This window comes from Schistocerca nitens, chromosome 1, assembly GCF_023898315.1.
Source record: "Schistocerca nitens isolate TAMUIC-IGC-003100 chromosome 1, iqSchNite1.1, whole genome shotgun sequence".
Classification (NCBI taxonomy): domain Eukaryota; kingdom Metazoa; phylum Arthropoda; class Insecta; order Orthoptera; family Acrididae; genus Schistocerca; species Schistocerca nitens.
Window position 1 is genome coordinate 469,481,508 of NC_064614.1, and position 17,820 is coordinate 469,499,327.

Consider the following 17,820-nt stretch of genomic DNA (forward strand, 5'->3'; position numbering starts at 1 on the left):
AGCGTACTACCGCCAGACGTTGTGCGAAATGCAGTACAAAAAAGAAGCAAGTGCGCACTTTCTGGATGTGCGCTGAATGCAAAGTGCCTTTGTGCCTTAGCAAAACAAAAAGGTGCTTTCAAGATTTTCACAAAAAGGAATAAGAAACATATTTTATTTGTAAGGTTTGTAATTTGATTTTGTATTGTAAATGACCAATTGCCAGAAATAAAATTATTTTACATTAATTATACTAATTATTACTGCTTAGAGTAGAATTTAAAGGTGAGTTACAAGCACAAACCAAGATATCTCAAAAACTTTAGGTACGGCCCTAAGTGGCATGGTGGTATATTATATATACCACCATCTAAAACCAAAATCAATACAATAAAAAATTTTAATTCATGTTTTCCTTTATTAGCAACCCCACCAGACATAGAAAATGCATGTTTTATTAAAAAATTAATTAAACATAAAATCTGTGCATCAAAGAGTTAATGATGTTTGCTTCACCAACAGCCATATGTTCCCTTGGAGGCCATGTTTTCTGCTTCCAATGTTCGTGCTTTGCCCTACTATCCCACATGCAGATAAAACATGGGTGCTTTGTGTATCCACTTTGTTGTCCAAGCAAGAAGTTCACCATTTTCAAATCAACACAAATCAACCACTGGTGCTGCATATACTGAATTTTCTGCAGAACCATCTTGATGTTAGCATATGCTTCACAAAGTTTTGTTGAATGGGCAATTGGAATAGATGCGTAACGATTGCCATTGTGTAGGAGAACACATTTTAAACTTCTAGTGGAACTGTCTATGAAGAGACGCCAGTCCTCTGGCCTATATTCCGGCAGCCCCAATTCAAGTAAAAGTCCAGGTATATTGCTGCAATACACTATAACCTCTTCTTGGTTGAAGTATGGAAGAAGGTTTTCTTCTCTCGTCCGGTAAGCTGTTATTTTAACACTTGGATGAAGACAGTTCTTTTCCTTAAGCCTGGATGCTAAGAGTTCTGATGCTTGCTTTGAAAGATTGAGTTCTCGTATCAAGTCACTGAGCTCCTTCTGGTCGAACTGCTGGGGTTGTGTCTCACATCCTTCGTATTCCGAACCACTACTTGTACATTCCTCGCCGTGCACATCGTCATCTGATGATGTTAGCGTGGGTAATGTTGTGAAGGTTGGTACAGGAACATCGTTGCTGTGCACCACCGGTCTTCTTGCTGACTCCAAATCGGGATATTCCCACGTTCGTTTTTTGAACCTATTAAAACCTTTCACATTAACAATGCAAAAATAGCAATCATCTGTATGGTTCTTCTGCTCTCGCCATACCATAGGCACTCCGAAATTTAAGCTTCTCCTTTTTCGTTTTGTCCACTGCCGTAAGCACTCCACACAGCATTTACAAACTTTATGGGGTGCCCACGCCTTGTCTTGATCTCCAAGTTTAATTCCGAAATATGCCAGATACGCTTCCTTCACAAAAGGAGTGATATTCTTCCTGTTCTTTTGAAGAACGTATTCACCACAAATGTAGCAGAACTCATCTGGATGGTTCACGCAAAGACGGCGTGAAGAACTCATGTTTTCCTAAAACAAAATTGCACAAATACTACATATTATGCAGAACTTTCTTGTATTTGCATGTCAATCACATCCAACAAACATCATTAATTGTTAACTGATGTTAATTGTTTTGTGTGAAATGAATACTCACCTCTTATTTGCTACGTCACGATGAAAAGGTTCTATCTCCTTGAAGCTGCACTGCACATGTGTGTGACTTTCGACCATCGCCATTTTTCTTGTTTACACTGAACGCTACCTATCGGCTGTTGCGGGGATTACCTCGGCCAACAAATGAATGTCGAGTACCGCCGAATTCAAATCTGCACAACCCTCAATATCTTCAACACACGCACCGCACAACAGGACTGAACACATGCTGACAGTGTGATGTTTGCATGATGTAATCCTCAACCACACAGATGCACTCCCTGAGCACAATTGTTTCATAAAGATAGTACAATATCACTAATTAAAAAACAGGTAGCAAATACATTACACCATATATGGACCCTGCAGTCGATATTATCCACATGAAACTCTCATTTCCACAAATAACCTATATCTCAAAAACCAGAGCCAATTTGGAAAAAGTACAAATATACTCGGAATGAGTATCATAACAATATCCCATTTTCATTCAAACTTCCCTGGCAACGAAAAAAAAATTTTATTTTGTAGAGCTGTGTAGTAGATCACAATCTGTGATCGAAAGTATCTGGACACCTGCCTGGCGCTCTCCATTGGTAATGCTGGAATTCAATATAGTGTTGGCCCACCCTTAGCCTTGATGGCAGCTTCCACTTTTGCACGTATATATTCAATCAGGTGGTGGAAGGTTTCTCAGGGAATGGCAGCCCATTCATCACAGAGTGCTGCACCAAGGAGAGGTATCGATGTCAGTCAGTGAGGCCTGGCAAGAAGGTGTTGTTCCAAAACATCCCAAAGGTGTTCTATAGGATTCGGGTCAGAACTCTGTGCAGGCCAGTCCATCACACGGATGTTGTTTTCGTGTAAGCCACAGGCTGTGCATTATGAACAGGTGCTTACTCGGTTGAAAGATGCAATCGCCACCCCCAAATTGCTCTTCAAAAGTGGGAAGCAAGAAGGTGCTTAAACCATCAATGTAGGCCTGTGCTATGATAGTGCCACACACAATGACGAGGGGTGAAAGCCCCCTCCATGATAAACACGACCGCACCATAACATCATCGCCTCTGAATTTTACTGTTGGCACTACACATGCTGGCAGATGACATTCACCAGGCATTCAGAGGAATGAAAGCCCCCTCCATGATAAACACGACTGCACCATAACATCATCGCCTCTGAATTTTACTGTTGGCACTACACATGCTGGCAGATGACGTTCACCAGGCATTCAGCATACCCACACCCTGCCATCAGATCGTAACATTGTGTACCGTGATTTGTCACTCCACACAATGTTTTTTGACTGTTCAATTGTCCAATGTTTATGCTCCTTGCACCAAGCAAGGCGTCGTTTGGCATTTATCGGCGTGATGAGTTGCTTATGAGCACCCACTCGACCATAAAATTCAAGTTTTCTCAACTCCCGCGTAACTGTCATAGTACTTGCAGTGAATCCTGATGCAGTTTGGAATTCCTGTGTGATGGTCTGGACAGATGCCTGACTATTACACATTACGACCCTCTTCAACTGTCGGCGGCCTCTGTCAGTCAAGAGATGAGTTCGGCCTGTATGCTTTTGTGCTGCACGTGTCCCTTCACATTTCCACTTCACTATCACATCGGCAACAGTGGACCTAGGGATATTTAGGAGTGTGGAAATCATGCGTACAGATGTATGATGTGACACCCAATAATTTGACCATGTTCGAAGTCTGTGAGTTCCGCGGAGGGCCTCATTCTGCTCTCTCACGATGTCTGATGACTACTGATGTTGCTGATATGGAGTACCTGACAGTAGGTGGCAGCACATGCACCTAATATGAAAAACGTATGTTTTGGGAGGTGTCCGGGTACTTTTGATCACATAGTGCATTTGCAGAGGTTTGATTCTCATTAGATTTAAAACAGTCAATGGTAAATAATGCTAATCTGACCATTTCTCTGAATAAGATTTAATTAACCCAAAACCAAGGGCTCTAGCAAGCAACTAACACCACCACAAAAAAGCTGGTGAAATTCTTGCCTTATTTCATGTGTAATGCTTATGATAGTGATAAGTTTAATGTAATTTTTATTCCTTAAGTTTCATGTGCAACCAGTAAAGACATTATGCTAGATTTTCTGATAAAAATACATGAAACTATCAATTTTTAAAAGCTCATGGAAATCAGCATGCAAGCACAATACATGTAGTGTTTAGACAGGCAGCTTTTATAGTAATACGTACAGTATGTGAAATCGAATGGGTTTTGTAATGACAGATTGAGTCGATGTTAGGGTAGCAGCTATGTTGGCCTTGGTGACTTCACTTAGTGAGATCAGAGATGATTGTGTGTGTGCTTATGCGTGGCATGTCAGTCATGATTAAAGTGCTTAAAATTTTTCAGGTGACAAGTTAAGTGACTCATAGAATTTCTGCAGGAGTTTGTGAGCCAGGTAAGTCTTCAACAGTTGCCCTCATAGACTTCAACTTACAATGGAAAAGCAGTGTTAGATCTGGAAAAATCCTGTATAGTTTCAGGACTTCAACTGTGAACTGCAGCATCGTGTTTGGAGACTTGACGGCTTAGACTTGTGGACTTCGAAAAGTTGTCCACAACTAATTTTTTGAACTTCAAATTAGAACAGTAACATGGTGAGCTGGGCTTCATGCATTCTTGAACAAGCTCACAAATCAATCAGACATTGCAGTCACAGCATTACGCAAGAGCTCAATAAACATTTTAACTTCCCAGCAGCACCCAGCATATGTTCAAGGGAGGTTTACTATCTTTGGCTCGAAAAAAAGCACATTCTTTGAAAATTGTTTTCTTAGGATGTTTTACAGATATCAATGTCAAATTTGGTCAAAATGTTTATTGATATTTCCTCTACAAACTGGAATGTTTTTGACCGGGAATGTTGAAGAGTAAAGGCGGAAGTGCCGTTATAACGAAACAAAATTTCGATGTACACCTCCACGCGCAGTATGTCACAGGTCAGACGGCTCGTCTGAAATCGAAATTGAGTTGACGTTAGCGAAGTATATAAGATTCTTTAGGAGTTTTATCTCGCTTAAGTTATTTGGACCATAGGAAACAAAATGGCGGCCATTTGAAAAAAATAAGGTTTTTCATCGATTTTTCAACTTTGTCAGCCAAATAAAAATATTTATAATTGATGGATCGGAATAAAAGTGGTACAACTCCTAGACAATTTGTTTAGCTTCATCAGAGACAAAGAATCATGCCAATCAGTTCAGTAGATTTGAAGTTACCATACTGCACGGTAAAAAAAATGTCATTTCGAGAAAAACGCTTTTGAAGTATTGACTACATATAAATGCAATGTACATTCAATCTGCTATTCTGAGCCCATAAACTAGTCCTTCCTCTTCGTCATAGAGGGTGTCCTGCACAATCTGGGCCATCCTGTGCTGCTCCAGAGCCGCTTGTATGGCCGGTGGCAAGCGGTTTTTGGCCGCTTGAATCCGGTGGTCATCCGAATGCTTGGAAAACTGCATCGAATAGAGTCCCAGGGTGATGTCCATTGTTGTCATGGTCTTCAGAATTGCTGAATACCCTTCGATGAAGCTGCTCACTGCCAGGAAAGTCTCATCTCCACAGTCTTCGCACCAGAATGCAAATGCTTTGGGCTAACTTCCAGACATACGTGTTTAAACTCTCATTTGAATTGTGTGTGTTTCCTCCCAAGCACCGGTACAATAACTCGTCCTCCGAAAGAAACAAACTGGTGAATGGAAAAGGTCTATTTCAGGCAGGTGCATTTTTTTGCTCAACAACGAACATTTCCGTTCCATAGTCGGAAAAACCGTTTCAGGGGTGGATTCTAAACACTTTTATGGATCAAAAATTCAATTTAAACAAAAAAATCGATTTTTTGAACCAAAAGATAGTAAACCTCCCCTTAAGAATGTTTCTTCATTTCACCAAGCACAATTCTGTCTGCAATTTAATCAAGTTATTGGAAGTTAAGACAACATTAACAGTGTAATGCAACAAGTGTGTTGCCATAGACACACAGGATGTCAATGAACTTCAAAAATCGGTAACACTTTTACTTAAGCCCTTTGACACAAAAGATAGTGTGTAGGCGGAAATAATTCTCCATCTGACCAGACATGTTTCATGTCTTTAATTTAGTTCTGGTTATAAACCTTTCCTTTAAGACATACTGGGAAGTTACTTCTGAATACAGCAATTATCCTTGGAGATGGGTGAGGCACTAATGCCAATGGCATAAAGATGCGAAAAGTAGAGGGGAACTGGCACATTGAAAGTTCAGTTTGATACCCTATATTTAACAACCATGGCAGAATCTAATAATCCATCCATCTTTAATGATCATGGGTGTAAGATCCCAAGGTCCAGCAGCAGGAGAGATGAGGCTCCTCTGTTTGTCACTCTTCAAAATTTTCACACAGAAAAAACAGGAAGACCAGAAAAAGAAGGGAAAGATAAATTTAATACTGGGAGCAAGTGCCATTGAAAGAAATAAATGTAGCTGAATAAACTTATCAAAGAAATAGGAGAGCTCGCCTCAAGGCTGCAGCAGTCAGTTCCGTACAACTAGCTGGACTGACAGTAAAATGAGTGAGATGGCTCAACAAGAAATAGAAGAAGCTACTGAAAGTCATAAGTCATGCCAAAACAAAATTCACTCGACACTTAATTAGACACAATATTCTTTTACAAAATGTGTCTGAAGGTAAGATCATAGGTAAGAAAATGATAGATGGAGATGAAGAGAGGAAGCTGTGGCTGTAGAGACAAGGCTTAGCCTTTTCAAAGGAGAACAATATAGCATTTAGTTTTCCAAATGAATGCCAAGCCATTTTTACCCTCTTGTTTATTTCTTTATGTGCTCATCTTCATGTTGTTAGGTACACAAGTAGCGGTATGTTATGCCCAGGGAAAAGCACAGTTACATCGTGATTTTGAAGATAATAATTGTGATTTTTGGGAAGACAATGTTCCAGATGAATCTGGGGATAAAGTGAACTAATGTTCAAGATTAAATTATGGAGATTCAGGCAAAGAATATCTGGAACAAAATAATTGCATTTTTTATTCGGATTTTTGTTGAAAGTGCTTTCAGTATGTGATTCCAAAGTGATTTCACTTTCAAATATGACTTTGTGGTACATCAGAAGAAAAAGGCAGACACTGAGTCACTTCCAGTTATACAGTAGTGTTATCCCCTGAATATCACACCTGAGTGTGAATGACTACGCGCAATGGTGAACTATGACAAAAGCTGAATGGCCACTGACTGTGTGCATGTAAACTACAAAATACAAATTTCTTTCTCCTACCTGAACACTATCAAATTGTGCCCAGTGTGTTCTCACAAAGGCAAGAAGCTGGCTACAAAATTGTGATACAAAAATACAAACTACCATTGTAGTGACGACAATGTCACATAATACAAACTACAGTGCTTCAAAATTTATCTCACAAAGGAGTAAATTGTTTCATAAAATGTTCCCAAACAGCATTACTGTACATAAGACAAGATTTATGCTTCATTATTACGCATTTTACATAAAAGAAACATGTTGCTCTCTGAAAAATTCTGTGTACATAACTTTGACAATTTTTTCTCATTGAAAAAACAATGTTATAAACAACTGCTTCAAAGAAGTACATGTTAATTCAAGAGTATGGCATTAAATATCATTTAAAATTTGAAAATGTATTTTTAATTAATGTAATTCTTATTATTATGTCAAAGAGTTTCTGTGAGTTACTATACCTGAAATTATAGTAAAATCAGATATGTTATTCAGCTGGGATTATTTATTAAAGCTCAGGGGCAAAAGTGTTAAAGTTGTCTATTACTATCTTATAGTGTGAATTACTTTCCATAATTTCTGTAACTCACCAGAGGTCTTCAACTTTTTCTGTGGGGCGTAAAGTTGTTGGTGCAAGAACTTTTACTTTTATCAGTAAGTATATATTTTTTTATTTTCAAAACTATTCATGCTATTCTGTCAGCAGTTTATGAATCATATACAGGGTGTATCAAATTAATGGCATAAATGCATACAGTTGAAAGTACACAATACTAGAAGCAAAACAGTCTCAGTAGGGTTGAAAATGCATACCTTAAGAGCTAAGAGCAATTTTTCATCTTTGATACTGTGAAGAAAATCTTTTCTACTGAGCTCTTTGCTTTCCAGATTTTGGGAAATGGTAATTTGGGCCAAAACAAGGAAAAAATGTCGAATAAACATGTGCTCTAAAATGCATACCTTAAGAACTATGAGCACATGCTCATCTTTGCTATTTGGAAAAACGACTCTTCTAATGAACAATTGCTCACAACTTTTAAGGTATGCATTTTAGAGCAAATGTTTACTGTACTTTTTTCTCATTTTGGTCCATACTACTACTTTCCAAAATGTGGAAAGCAAAGAGCTTGCAGTAGAAGAGATTTGCTTCACAATATTGAAGATGAAAAATTGCTCATAGCTCTTAAGGTGTGCATTTTTGGTCCTATGTTTACTGAAGCTTTTTTCCTTCTAGTATCATGTACTTTCAACTGTATGTGTTTTCGTCATTAATTATGATACACCCTGTATTGAGAGTAATTTAACAATCAAGTCTTTACAGGCCAAGGTATTTTGTTTTCACGAAAATTCTTGTGGCAACTGTGGTCATGGAAGTAACTGGGTGAGCCCCATGTTTCAAATACACTGTCAAAGTTCGTTCAGTCCAATACTTCAAACGTGCTCCAACACAGTTCAAGAATGCAGTATCCCAGAAACTAGTATGTAGTATATAGGGCCTCTTTTTGACAACTCTGTGCATAGTATGCCAGCCTGCCAGGACCAAAAAATTTGGTGAGAGACATGTCTAGTGCTAAAACCTTGCGTAGAACATCTCACACAAATTTCAGACCATCTCCAATTGTTTCTAAATGTTGAAGATAAACATTCACACAGCTAGTTCACATGCTGAAAAGGTGGCAGAACAGATTATATTATTAAGATTAATTAATTCCAGTCAACCAGTTTTTACTAAAGAAGGCAATGTGGACTCTCTGGGAGGGTGCACACATTTACTGTCTAAAACAGAGCACTGCAGGCATGTGCCCAATCCAAGTGGTGTTCACTCTGATGAGGAGTGCAAGGGAGGGGGAGAGGGAGTGGGAGAGTGCAAATAAACTTGGCTCAGCTCGATGGGACTCTCAGAAGATAACTAATACCATCTCGCCTTATTGACACAGATACTTGTGTAGCTTGTATACTGCACAGACTCAATGCATTTCCTTTCCTTGCCACTATACAGAATGTTGCATTGTGATGTAATTAACCATCATGTTTCCTTAGATGTGTGACAGGTGCCACATGCCTGTTGTGTCACAAGTGGCCACGAGTGCTCAACCACATAAAGGCAAAAGAGCCTGAGCTGCATGGATCGTGAGTGATACGAAATGTGTGCCGTTTTCAGCTTTAACACGCAAATGTGGTACTCTACCAGTAACTATGCCACTGGTAGAATAGCTTATTGCTTCATGTGAACACCTAAACCACTTCACTCACATTGTCAGTGAAAAGTAAGGCAGCATCCACTGGTGAAAATCAACTGTGATATTACACATCACACCAAAATAATGTAAATATAATCCACAGAATATTCAAATAAATAATAAAGTAATTAGAGTAAGTGTTACAGTTACACTGATAACCATCTGCATGCAATACAAACATTATCTAATTTTCTGCAAAACGGAAACATGAACAGTTTTGTTTGTTTGTTTGTGTGTGTGTGTGTGTGTGTGTGTGTGTGTGTGTGTGTAGAGAGAGAGAGAGAGAGAGATTGCAACCAATAATATATTGTACACAGCTTTTAATTAATAGTACCGTGCTAAGTTGTGAATTTCTTGATGATGTTGCCTGTGCAGAGGAGCTGGTTGCTGCAACACCCACAGCAGAATCACATGCAGATCCAGGACTAGGTGTAGCAGAACCTGGAGTAGTAGCTGCAGAAGGAACTGTGTTCGTAGTACATCCAGACTGATGCTGCTTCTGTGTCACTGGCGATTTTGTCTCTGCTCTAGAGACTTTCCCTGCTTTTTGTAAGGCAGACACTTTGAAGCATTCAAGTTAACATAGTAATTGAGTAGCCCGATGAGAGAGGAATCCATGCCACAAAAGTTAAAAATGGGAGTAACTATTAATTTACATCTATAGATTGTTACCACCATTTATCTTTCCTCCATTTAATTAGTTCCCTAGAATGAGACCAATATCAACATTACAAAACTCCCACTAGCGTGGAAAAGAAATTAATGAGATCAGTGCACTTTTTTTTATGAGCAATGGCTAGTATTTTATCATACATTCCTCAGATATGAATCAGTTATTATTCAGAGTTATGAGATGAGTCACAGAACAGTCAGTAAAATAATAGAGTTTATTTTATACATAGTTTATTTTTAAAAAATTCTCTTTATACGATACCAGCAAATATGATCACACAATCAAACAGCAGATGACTAAAATATTTTTAGCATTATCTGTTCTAAATGAGACAGCTACAGCCTACTGAGTAATAAAATTCTTCCCCATTGCACAAACAACAATGTTTATGAACAGTACAGAAAACTGTCTGTACTTCACTTTTGTTTTTGTGTGGCAGAGCTATCTCTTTCAAAGGACATCTCAATTACATTTCTTTGTGTCCAAACACTTCTAAAACTGATTAGTTCTCACAATGATTGACACAGATATTGCTTTTACTTTTCCAAACACATTAAAGACATGGTTACAGAATTCCAATCACATTTGTGGAGAAGAAAATAAAAGTTGACTGCAAAACACATTAACTTCAAGAACTTTCTTTCCGCATTAAAACAAGTACAGTTGCACTACAGACTGGATACAGAAATGAAAATACGACATAAGAATTGGAAAGTTATTAAGTAAATGAAAAAATTACAGTAACAGAATATGGACAAGTCCATAAACTGAAACACCAGTAACAATCTGCTGAAGAAACAAGTCCGCAGCTGTGAAATACATTATGTTACAAAGAAACATCACAAAATTTATATAATGAAAGAAAATTTGCCTTGCCCAACAGAGAAATCCTCTGGTGTAAGATCTCGGAAAATTATAGTGAAGCTGAAGGTAAAAACATTAAAGACATGAGTAGAAATTTAAAAAATAAGGAGTGTGTAGAAATACAATAACCTGTAAAAAGGTATGTAATAAAAGTTTGTCATTAAATATTCAAGATAAAGGTCACTATATGGTATGTTCATTTCAACTGGAGACTCTGAAATACTCAAAAACTACACATTGGACCAAAAAAAGTTGTAATTCCCATTTGTTTGTTTCGGAAAGGGACATCCAATGATACCACACTCAACCCGCCATGCCACCCCGTGGTTGGGTGGTAGTGGTGGTGGTGGTGGTGGTGGTGGTGGTGGTGGTGATGGGAGACTATGAAATCTTTAATGGGAACCACTGTTTTCTATTGCAGATTATGATTCTACAGCAAAATTTACATATGTTTTGTCTCTAAGAATTTTCTTCATTTCTTCAGATGGAGCTGCAGTCAGAGGAACAGAAATGGGTATACAATCATAATTTATGACAAGCTACTCAATGGCCCTTGAATATCCAATGGCACATGGAAACCTGTTTCCATGCTGTTAGAGTAGGACAGGCCAGTATTTCATAACTTCTAATTGGAAAGCCCATTCGCAAAGTTGTATTCTTCTAACACATCAAACAGAGACTACCCTACGTGCCACTGTGGCGGTGTAGCTAACTATGACGTATACGTGACTGGATCTCACACGTCATGCAGACATAGAACAGATAGCAGCTCTCAATGTTACAATACTTGCACAGTGTTTATCACCTGCACACCTACCTATCATTCGAAGAACAGACATGCAAGTGGACGATGAATGTTGCTACCATAGAAGAAAAAACTGAAATAATCCTTATTTATGGAGGAGAAATGGTGAGGCTGCTGTTGCCTTGTATGCCAAGAGGTTTCCAGAGAAAGTTCGCTCTCTTTCGTTCTTTTATAAGATTGAGAATGCCTTTATGTCTGATGGGAGCATACAGACCGGCAAAAGGAAAAAAAAGCAAATGTGTTACAGAGGAAGCTAATGAAATAGTTGTACTAGTGACAGTGCACCACAACCCACAGATAGGCATCCGGCAATTACACCATGATACCAGTATGTCTGCAGGGAGTATTGTCATTATACTGCATTGTCATAAGTATCATCCATATCACGTGTCACTGCATCAAGAACTTCATCTCACCGATTTCCGTGACGACATAGTGTTTCGTGAATGGGACATCAACAAATGCAAACGACCCTCACATTCTTTGCTGAGGTACTATTTTCCAACGAGTCTACATTCACAAACCATAGTAGTGTTAATCAGCATAACATGCATTACTAGAGCATACACAATATCCGATGGTTATGGCAAGTTGACCATCAACATCCCTGGTCAGTTAACATATGGTGTGGCATCATGGGGAACAAACTCATTGGTTCATATTTTATCAATGGCATATTGAATGGGAATAAATATCTAATGTTTCAGGAATGAGAACAATCAGTATTAGTGCAAGATGTTGCCCTGTACTTTCAACAAAATATATCGTTTCTGCATGATGGTTGTCCAGAGCATTACACAACTGAAGCACATAGGTATCAGGCCACGTTTACACTGGTCAGTGGATTGGCAGAGATGGCCCTATTAATTTGCCCACTAGGTTACCAGATTTGACATCACTGAATTTCTTTCTGTGGGGGTATTTAAAAGATAAGATGTACCAGCAAACGCCAACAGGCCATGAAGGCATGGTCGACTGCATCAGAAACACCTGTGCTGACATTTCTGGAGATATGCTTCTGTACTGAGTACGGTCATTTGAAAAATGGATCACTAATTGTACTGAAGTTGGCCGTACTATGTTTGAATGCTAAACTCTAAATGGAAAAGTAGAGCAGCATTCACCTCGAGCCATGTTCACAGTGGTGCAATGCGTGGTCCCCTGTTCGATATGTCAGAGAAATGCAACACTGCAAATGAGGTTTCCAATTAGAAGTTATGAAATAATGGATTGTCCTACTTTTGAAGCATGGACATGCGCTCCTTTGTGCCACTAGATATTCAAGGACCATTGAGTAGCATGTCAAATTATGATCGTGTACCCATTTCTATTCCTTCAATTGCAGTGCCATTTGTGGCAAAATGAAGAAAATGATTCAGACAAAATGTATGTAGATATTGCCATAGCATCATAATGTGCAATAAAAGTGGGGTTTCCATTGAATACTTCGAAGCTGTCTCCACCAGCCATGCAAATGGTGGAGTGGGATCAAGTGTGGTATAATTGGAATTATAACTTTTTTTTTATTCAGTGTATAGTTTTCAAGATATTTCACTGTCTAAAATGAACACACTGTATACAAGTGAAAGAAATGAACTCTTGTACAGATGGTCAATTAAATTTTGGTTTGCAGCTGCAGAAAGCTTTGTTCTTCTCTTAACATTTCAGTCATATACCTTTCAACCACGTGCATCATGAGCTGACAGATTTCATTAACATGGAGAAGAACAAAATAAATTAATTGGTAGAATACCACAGCAGAATAAAGATGAAAGTTTAGAAACATGGATTCACAAGTAATTTGAAAAAATAAATAAATAAATAAAATAAAATAAATGAAGGATACAGACAAGGTGGATTACATTCATGGGAACAGCAAGAAACTAAATTATGTTACAGTGGAAAGCTATTTCACCTAATCATAAAAAGTGAATCTGCAAACAGCAAATTTGGATGGAAGAGCTCAAATGCTCTCAGAAGGAAGGACATGGATGATGTATTTATGGATTTATGTAAATCGCAAATGAGGCAATGAAGAAGACACAATAACACAATGGCCAGGGAGTTGTGGTTTGGGGGACTGCAGAAGGGTGGGGGGCAGCAATGAAACACGCTATAAAGTAAAAAAGATAACAATAGCAAAGTTGTGTTCAAAAAATAAACAATAACGATCTTGTATTTCATCAAACATATTCTTGTAGTTCATTTCTACTACTTTGCAGTATGAACTGCACCACTTTCATTTTGACATTACTTTTAATTCCTACTGTGTATATTATATGGCTTATTTGACTTAATTCTGAATTACGTTTCTTCGCCTGTTTTCTTTAACAATTTTCAGAATCTGTTTATGCACTTGCATACCTTCATATACAAATAAAGCTGTACCATTGCTTCCTTAATGGTGAGCTTTATGATATTTTGCTAGTACATAGCTCTGTCACACTGCATATCAAATGTAAAAACATTAGCAGGCATAAAATGGGTACTTTTGTCATATCTTACTATAATTTTTAGAAAAAAACCCAATGCAACATCCCAAATTGTCAAACAGCCCATACACGATGTAATAGAAAACCATCCCACTTTAAAAAGAAATCACTGCAAGGGCTTTGGAGGCTGTTGAACAGTGATAAGAGGTCTCATTGGTTACCTGTAGTATTACTACTGCAGACGATTTTAAACTGTTTCACAAAAACAATGATAACAACTAAAAGGGCATTCCTTATGCACCGATTTCATTTCTGTGTGCGCTTCTTTGCTGAAATTGGGAAAAGTGATTTCTGGGCATTGCTAAAGCACCTCTTTTTGCATGGCAAAGCAACTGAGGCAATTGAAAAAAAATTGAAATAAATACGAGATCTACAGGGAGTCTATATTACCAAACGGTATTCTCCACAAAGACTTTTCCATCAGCATAAGTTATTTCAAGAATGTAGAATAACCTGTGGATATTGTACTGAACAGTAGACAACCTAAATTTGTGATACTCCTGGATTCCCAAAAAACACCTAAAAGTGAATGGTCTGCTTTTCTTTAACAGCATAAGGCGTATTTCACTGCTGCATCACAGTAGTATAAGTGGAGCTACAGGGTAATAGTGAAGTTACAGTATAATATTTGCATTGTAAATTACTGTCTTTTAAATGTACAGTATTAGACTAAAAGCAGTTTGTAGAACTACGGATATTATATTGATGCCTATGTAAGCTGCTCATGTTTTCTTGGGTTTCTCCCATATTCTCATTCTATTAACATGTCAACAATGACAGTTTCACATTTTAGGTACATCTTTCCTTCTCCTATAAGTGTTTTCACGACATGGATTTTCTATGCTTGTTCATTTGGTGTAGTGATCTGCCTCTCCTCTCTCTCTCTCCAGCCATTCCAGTTTTTATCACTATACTGTAGATCAAAAGAAATTACATCTTCTATTACAGATTCATTAAATATAATTAAAGCCACACAATGTCTCAATCTATATAAAATTAGCAATGCTTCCACATAATGTCTCAATATATATAAAATTAGCTGTTTCTTTAATTCCCTTCTACAAGAAATAACAGTGACATGTGCACCAAAACTTGTGTATGAACTATTCTACTGAGTCATCATAGTGCTGCTGTCCTTTGGACATACATTTGATTGAGCCAAATTATTGAAGTGCTCTGGGAAAAATTTGTAAAGTTCAAAGAACATAGCAGTACTCTCCAATGAAGGTATTTCAATTTAGCTTCTTAATCACACAACAGGATACTATTTGCCTTCATAAGCAGTTTGTAAATGAGTGTACATCCTGTTCACTAAGTGGGGTACCACACAATCTTGGGCATGGCAATGAAATCATTCGCCCTAACCATTACCTTCTCAAAGCTACTTGCCTATCTGTCACTAAATAAGACATTAGGTGACAATTCTATTTGATATTCATCATCATCATCATCCTTTCAGTGACTAGGCCATGGCCTGTTCTGAATCCTTAAACAGAATCATTCCCATCTTTCTTGAGAAATTCCAATACCTCTTTTCCCGTTTGGCTTATGGTTCAGTATCTCTGGGGAATTCCATGACCTGGCATTCTAACAAGATGTCATCTCCAATTTTCACAATATATTTCAATTTTTTTTATTCATGTTCAAAATATTTAATTCTGTTCTAATGTATTCATTTATAATAATGCCTCTTCTCGTGCAGCCCTTCATCTTTTTTAGGAACCTCATATCTGCTGTTTGCATTTATTTGTTTATTTTGTGGTAATCCAGCTTTTGCTTTCATCTAATAACACAGGAACCACCACCAATGCTTTATAGATTTTTGTGATGGTCTCTTTTGGTATTTTTGTTACTCAATGATCTGCTAATGGTACCACAGACAGCTTGGAATTTGTGTATCTTATTTACAATATCAGTATCAAAATCAAAACTTACACAATAGCCTAAATAAGAGATTTGAGACACTTGTTCTACAACTGAATTATCCAAAACAATTTTTGATCTTACTAGATATTTTTCCAGAATGTCATTATTTTTGTTTTATTACTAAAAATTTTAAAGTTGTATTTCTTGCATATTCTGTTCAGCTGCTATACTGATCTTTGGAGGTCATCTTTCTTTTGCATAATAATATCATCTTGACATTTCATCCATTACAGTTTTATCTTTTTGGAGGGACCATGAGGTCAAAAGAATAAGGTCACAACTAAACCCTTTGTGACAAGGAAAAAATTATAATGAACATCTTTTTATGGAAGTTTGTAAGTTTATTTCAAAGACCAGTGCGCTGTTGATCACAGCCAGAAAGGATCAACACACCAGAATGCACTTCTTGTCATAAAAATATTAAATGACTGCCAAAATACACATACCTGAAGATCGAGAAGTCCAGGCACTAGAAGAGATGCTACCTTGTGATGTAGTACCCACTTGTTTATCAGAAGATTCCCATGCACCCATCTCACTGTCTTGGCTTCGTTCACCTTCTTCAGGGTCCTTTCTCATTTGCTTCATTACATCCATGTAACTATAACATTAAACTTGTTAAAATTAATATTGGACCAATTTTTCTGAATGAGGAAACATGTTAACTTATAAATAAGTCAATACCTGTGAGGTGCAATTTTTGATTTTGTTACATTATGATTTCCTATTTGTGCCTGTCATCATCATGCAAATTTCTTGCTCCTCCTCAAAAATAAATTACCTTAAATGTAATGAAATTGAAACTGTAAACAAAAACACACACTGTGAAATATAGACTGCTGCACAGTTTTACGACCAATTATTCCTTATTAGCCTTCAGTACCCAAGCACACAACAGGTAAATTTTGATTTGCACATTATATGTTAAATATTTACTTCAATATGTACTTGAATTACTAATCTGACAGATTAGTAACTAGTTTTGAAGTATGGTGCATTTATTTTTGTAGCTGAGTCAAAAACAGTGAATGGCAGGAAGTTTTTAAAGTGTTTGTCGGGCCTGATGGTCTAGTGGTAAAGCGTGTGCCTGGAAACCAAGAAGTCCTGGGATTGAATACCAGTCAAACGACATATTTTGCAGTCTGCATTTTATACTAGCCTTCATCTCTTGATGACATGAGGAATCACCGAGAATGACATGTGGTTCGGATTCCACATTAAACTGTATGTCCTCTTTCCCTGATGGTTAACTGGAGTAGACTAGGGACACGCAAGTCACTGAAGTGACATCGAATTGAAAGACTTGTAAGAGGCAACTGAGCTATAATAAAATTATTATTATTATTATTATTATTATTATAAATTGATTATTTATTGGGCCAACAACAGAATATTTACTACACATATAAATCTGTACCTTACTATGTGAAGAGTCAGTTGGGTGCCAGAGACTGATTGGAAGAGCAGCAGAAAGCCGAGGAGATAGACCTATGTCAATCGACACTTTAACACTTTTCGGAATGTTCAGAGTTTCAACTAACAGCCGCACACTCATTCGAAGGTCAGCATTCAACAACTCATGCAAACGAGTAACATTTTCATCAGTTTAGCTTGTTGATGGCTGTTCAAAGACATTGTCCAGCCCTTCTTGGTCCTGCTTGAACTACTTCATCCACCTCATAACATGCACATGCAAAAAAGCACACTCTTTGTAGACTTGTTTAATCAGTTCATGAATTTCTAGAGTTTTTTTGTTGGCCTTTGTGCAGAATTTGATTGCCCAACATTGTTCACAATCATAGCATTGTCGCACCATTGATGC

At 37.6% G+C, this 17,820-nt stretch overlaps 1 protein-coding gene across 2 annotated transcripts in view; it reads right to left on the reverse strand.

Annotated features, from left to right (window-relative positions):
* LOC126251868 (circadian locomoter output cycles protein kaput) overlaps positions 1-17,820 on the reverse strand; it is a 115,286-nt gene that overhangs the window by 37,283 nt on the left and 60,183 nt on the right. The window contains exons 12-13 of one of the 2 annotated variants that reach the window (XM_049952558.1): positions 16,445-16,599; positions 9,573-9,781 (exon numbers count right to left, since the gene is read on the reverse strand). In XM_049952558.1, the coding sequence (XP_049808515.1) occupies positions 9,573-9,781; positions 16,445-16,599 (364 nt within the window). The remainder of the gene's footprint in view (positions 1-9,572; positions 9,782-16,444; positions 16,600-17,820) is intronic. The other variant, XM_049952565.1, reaches the window with a different exon arrangement.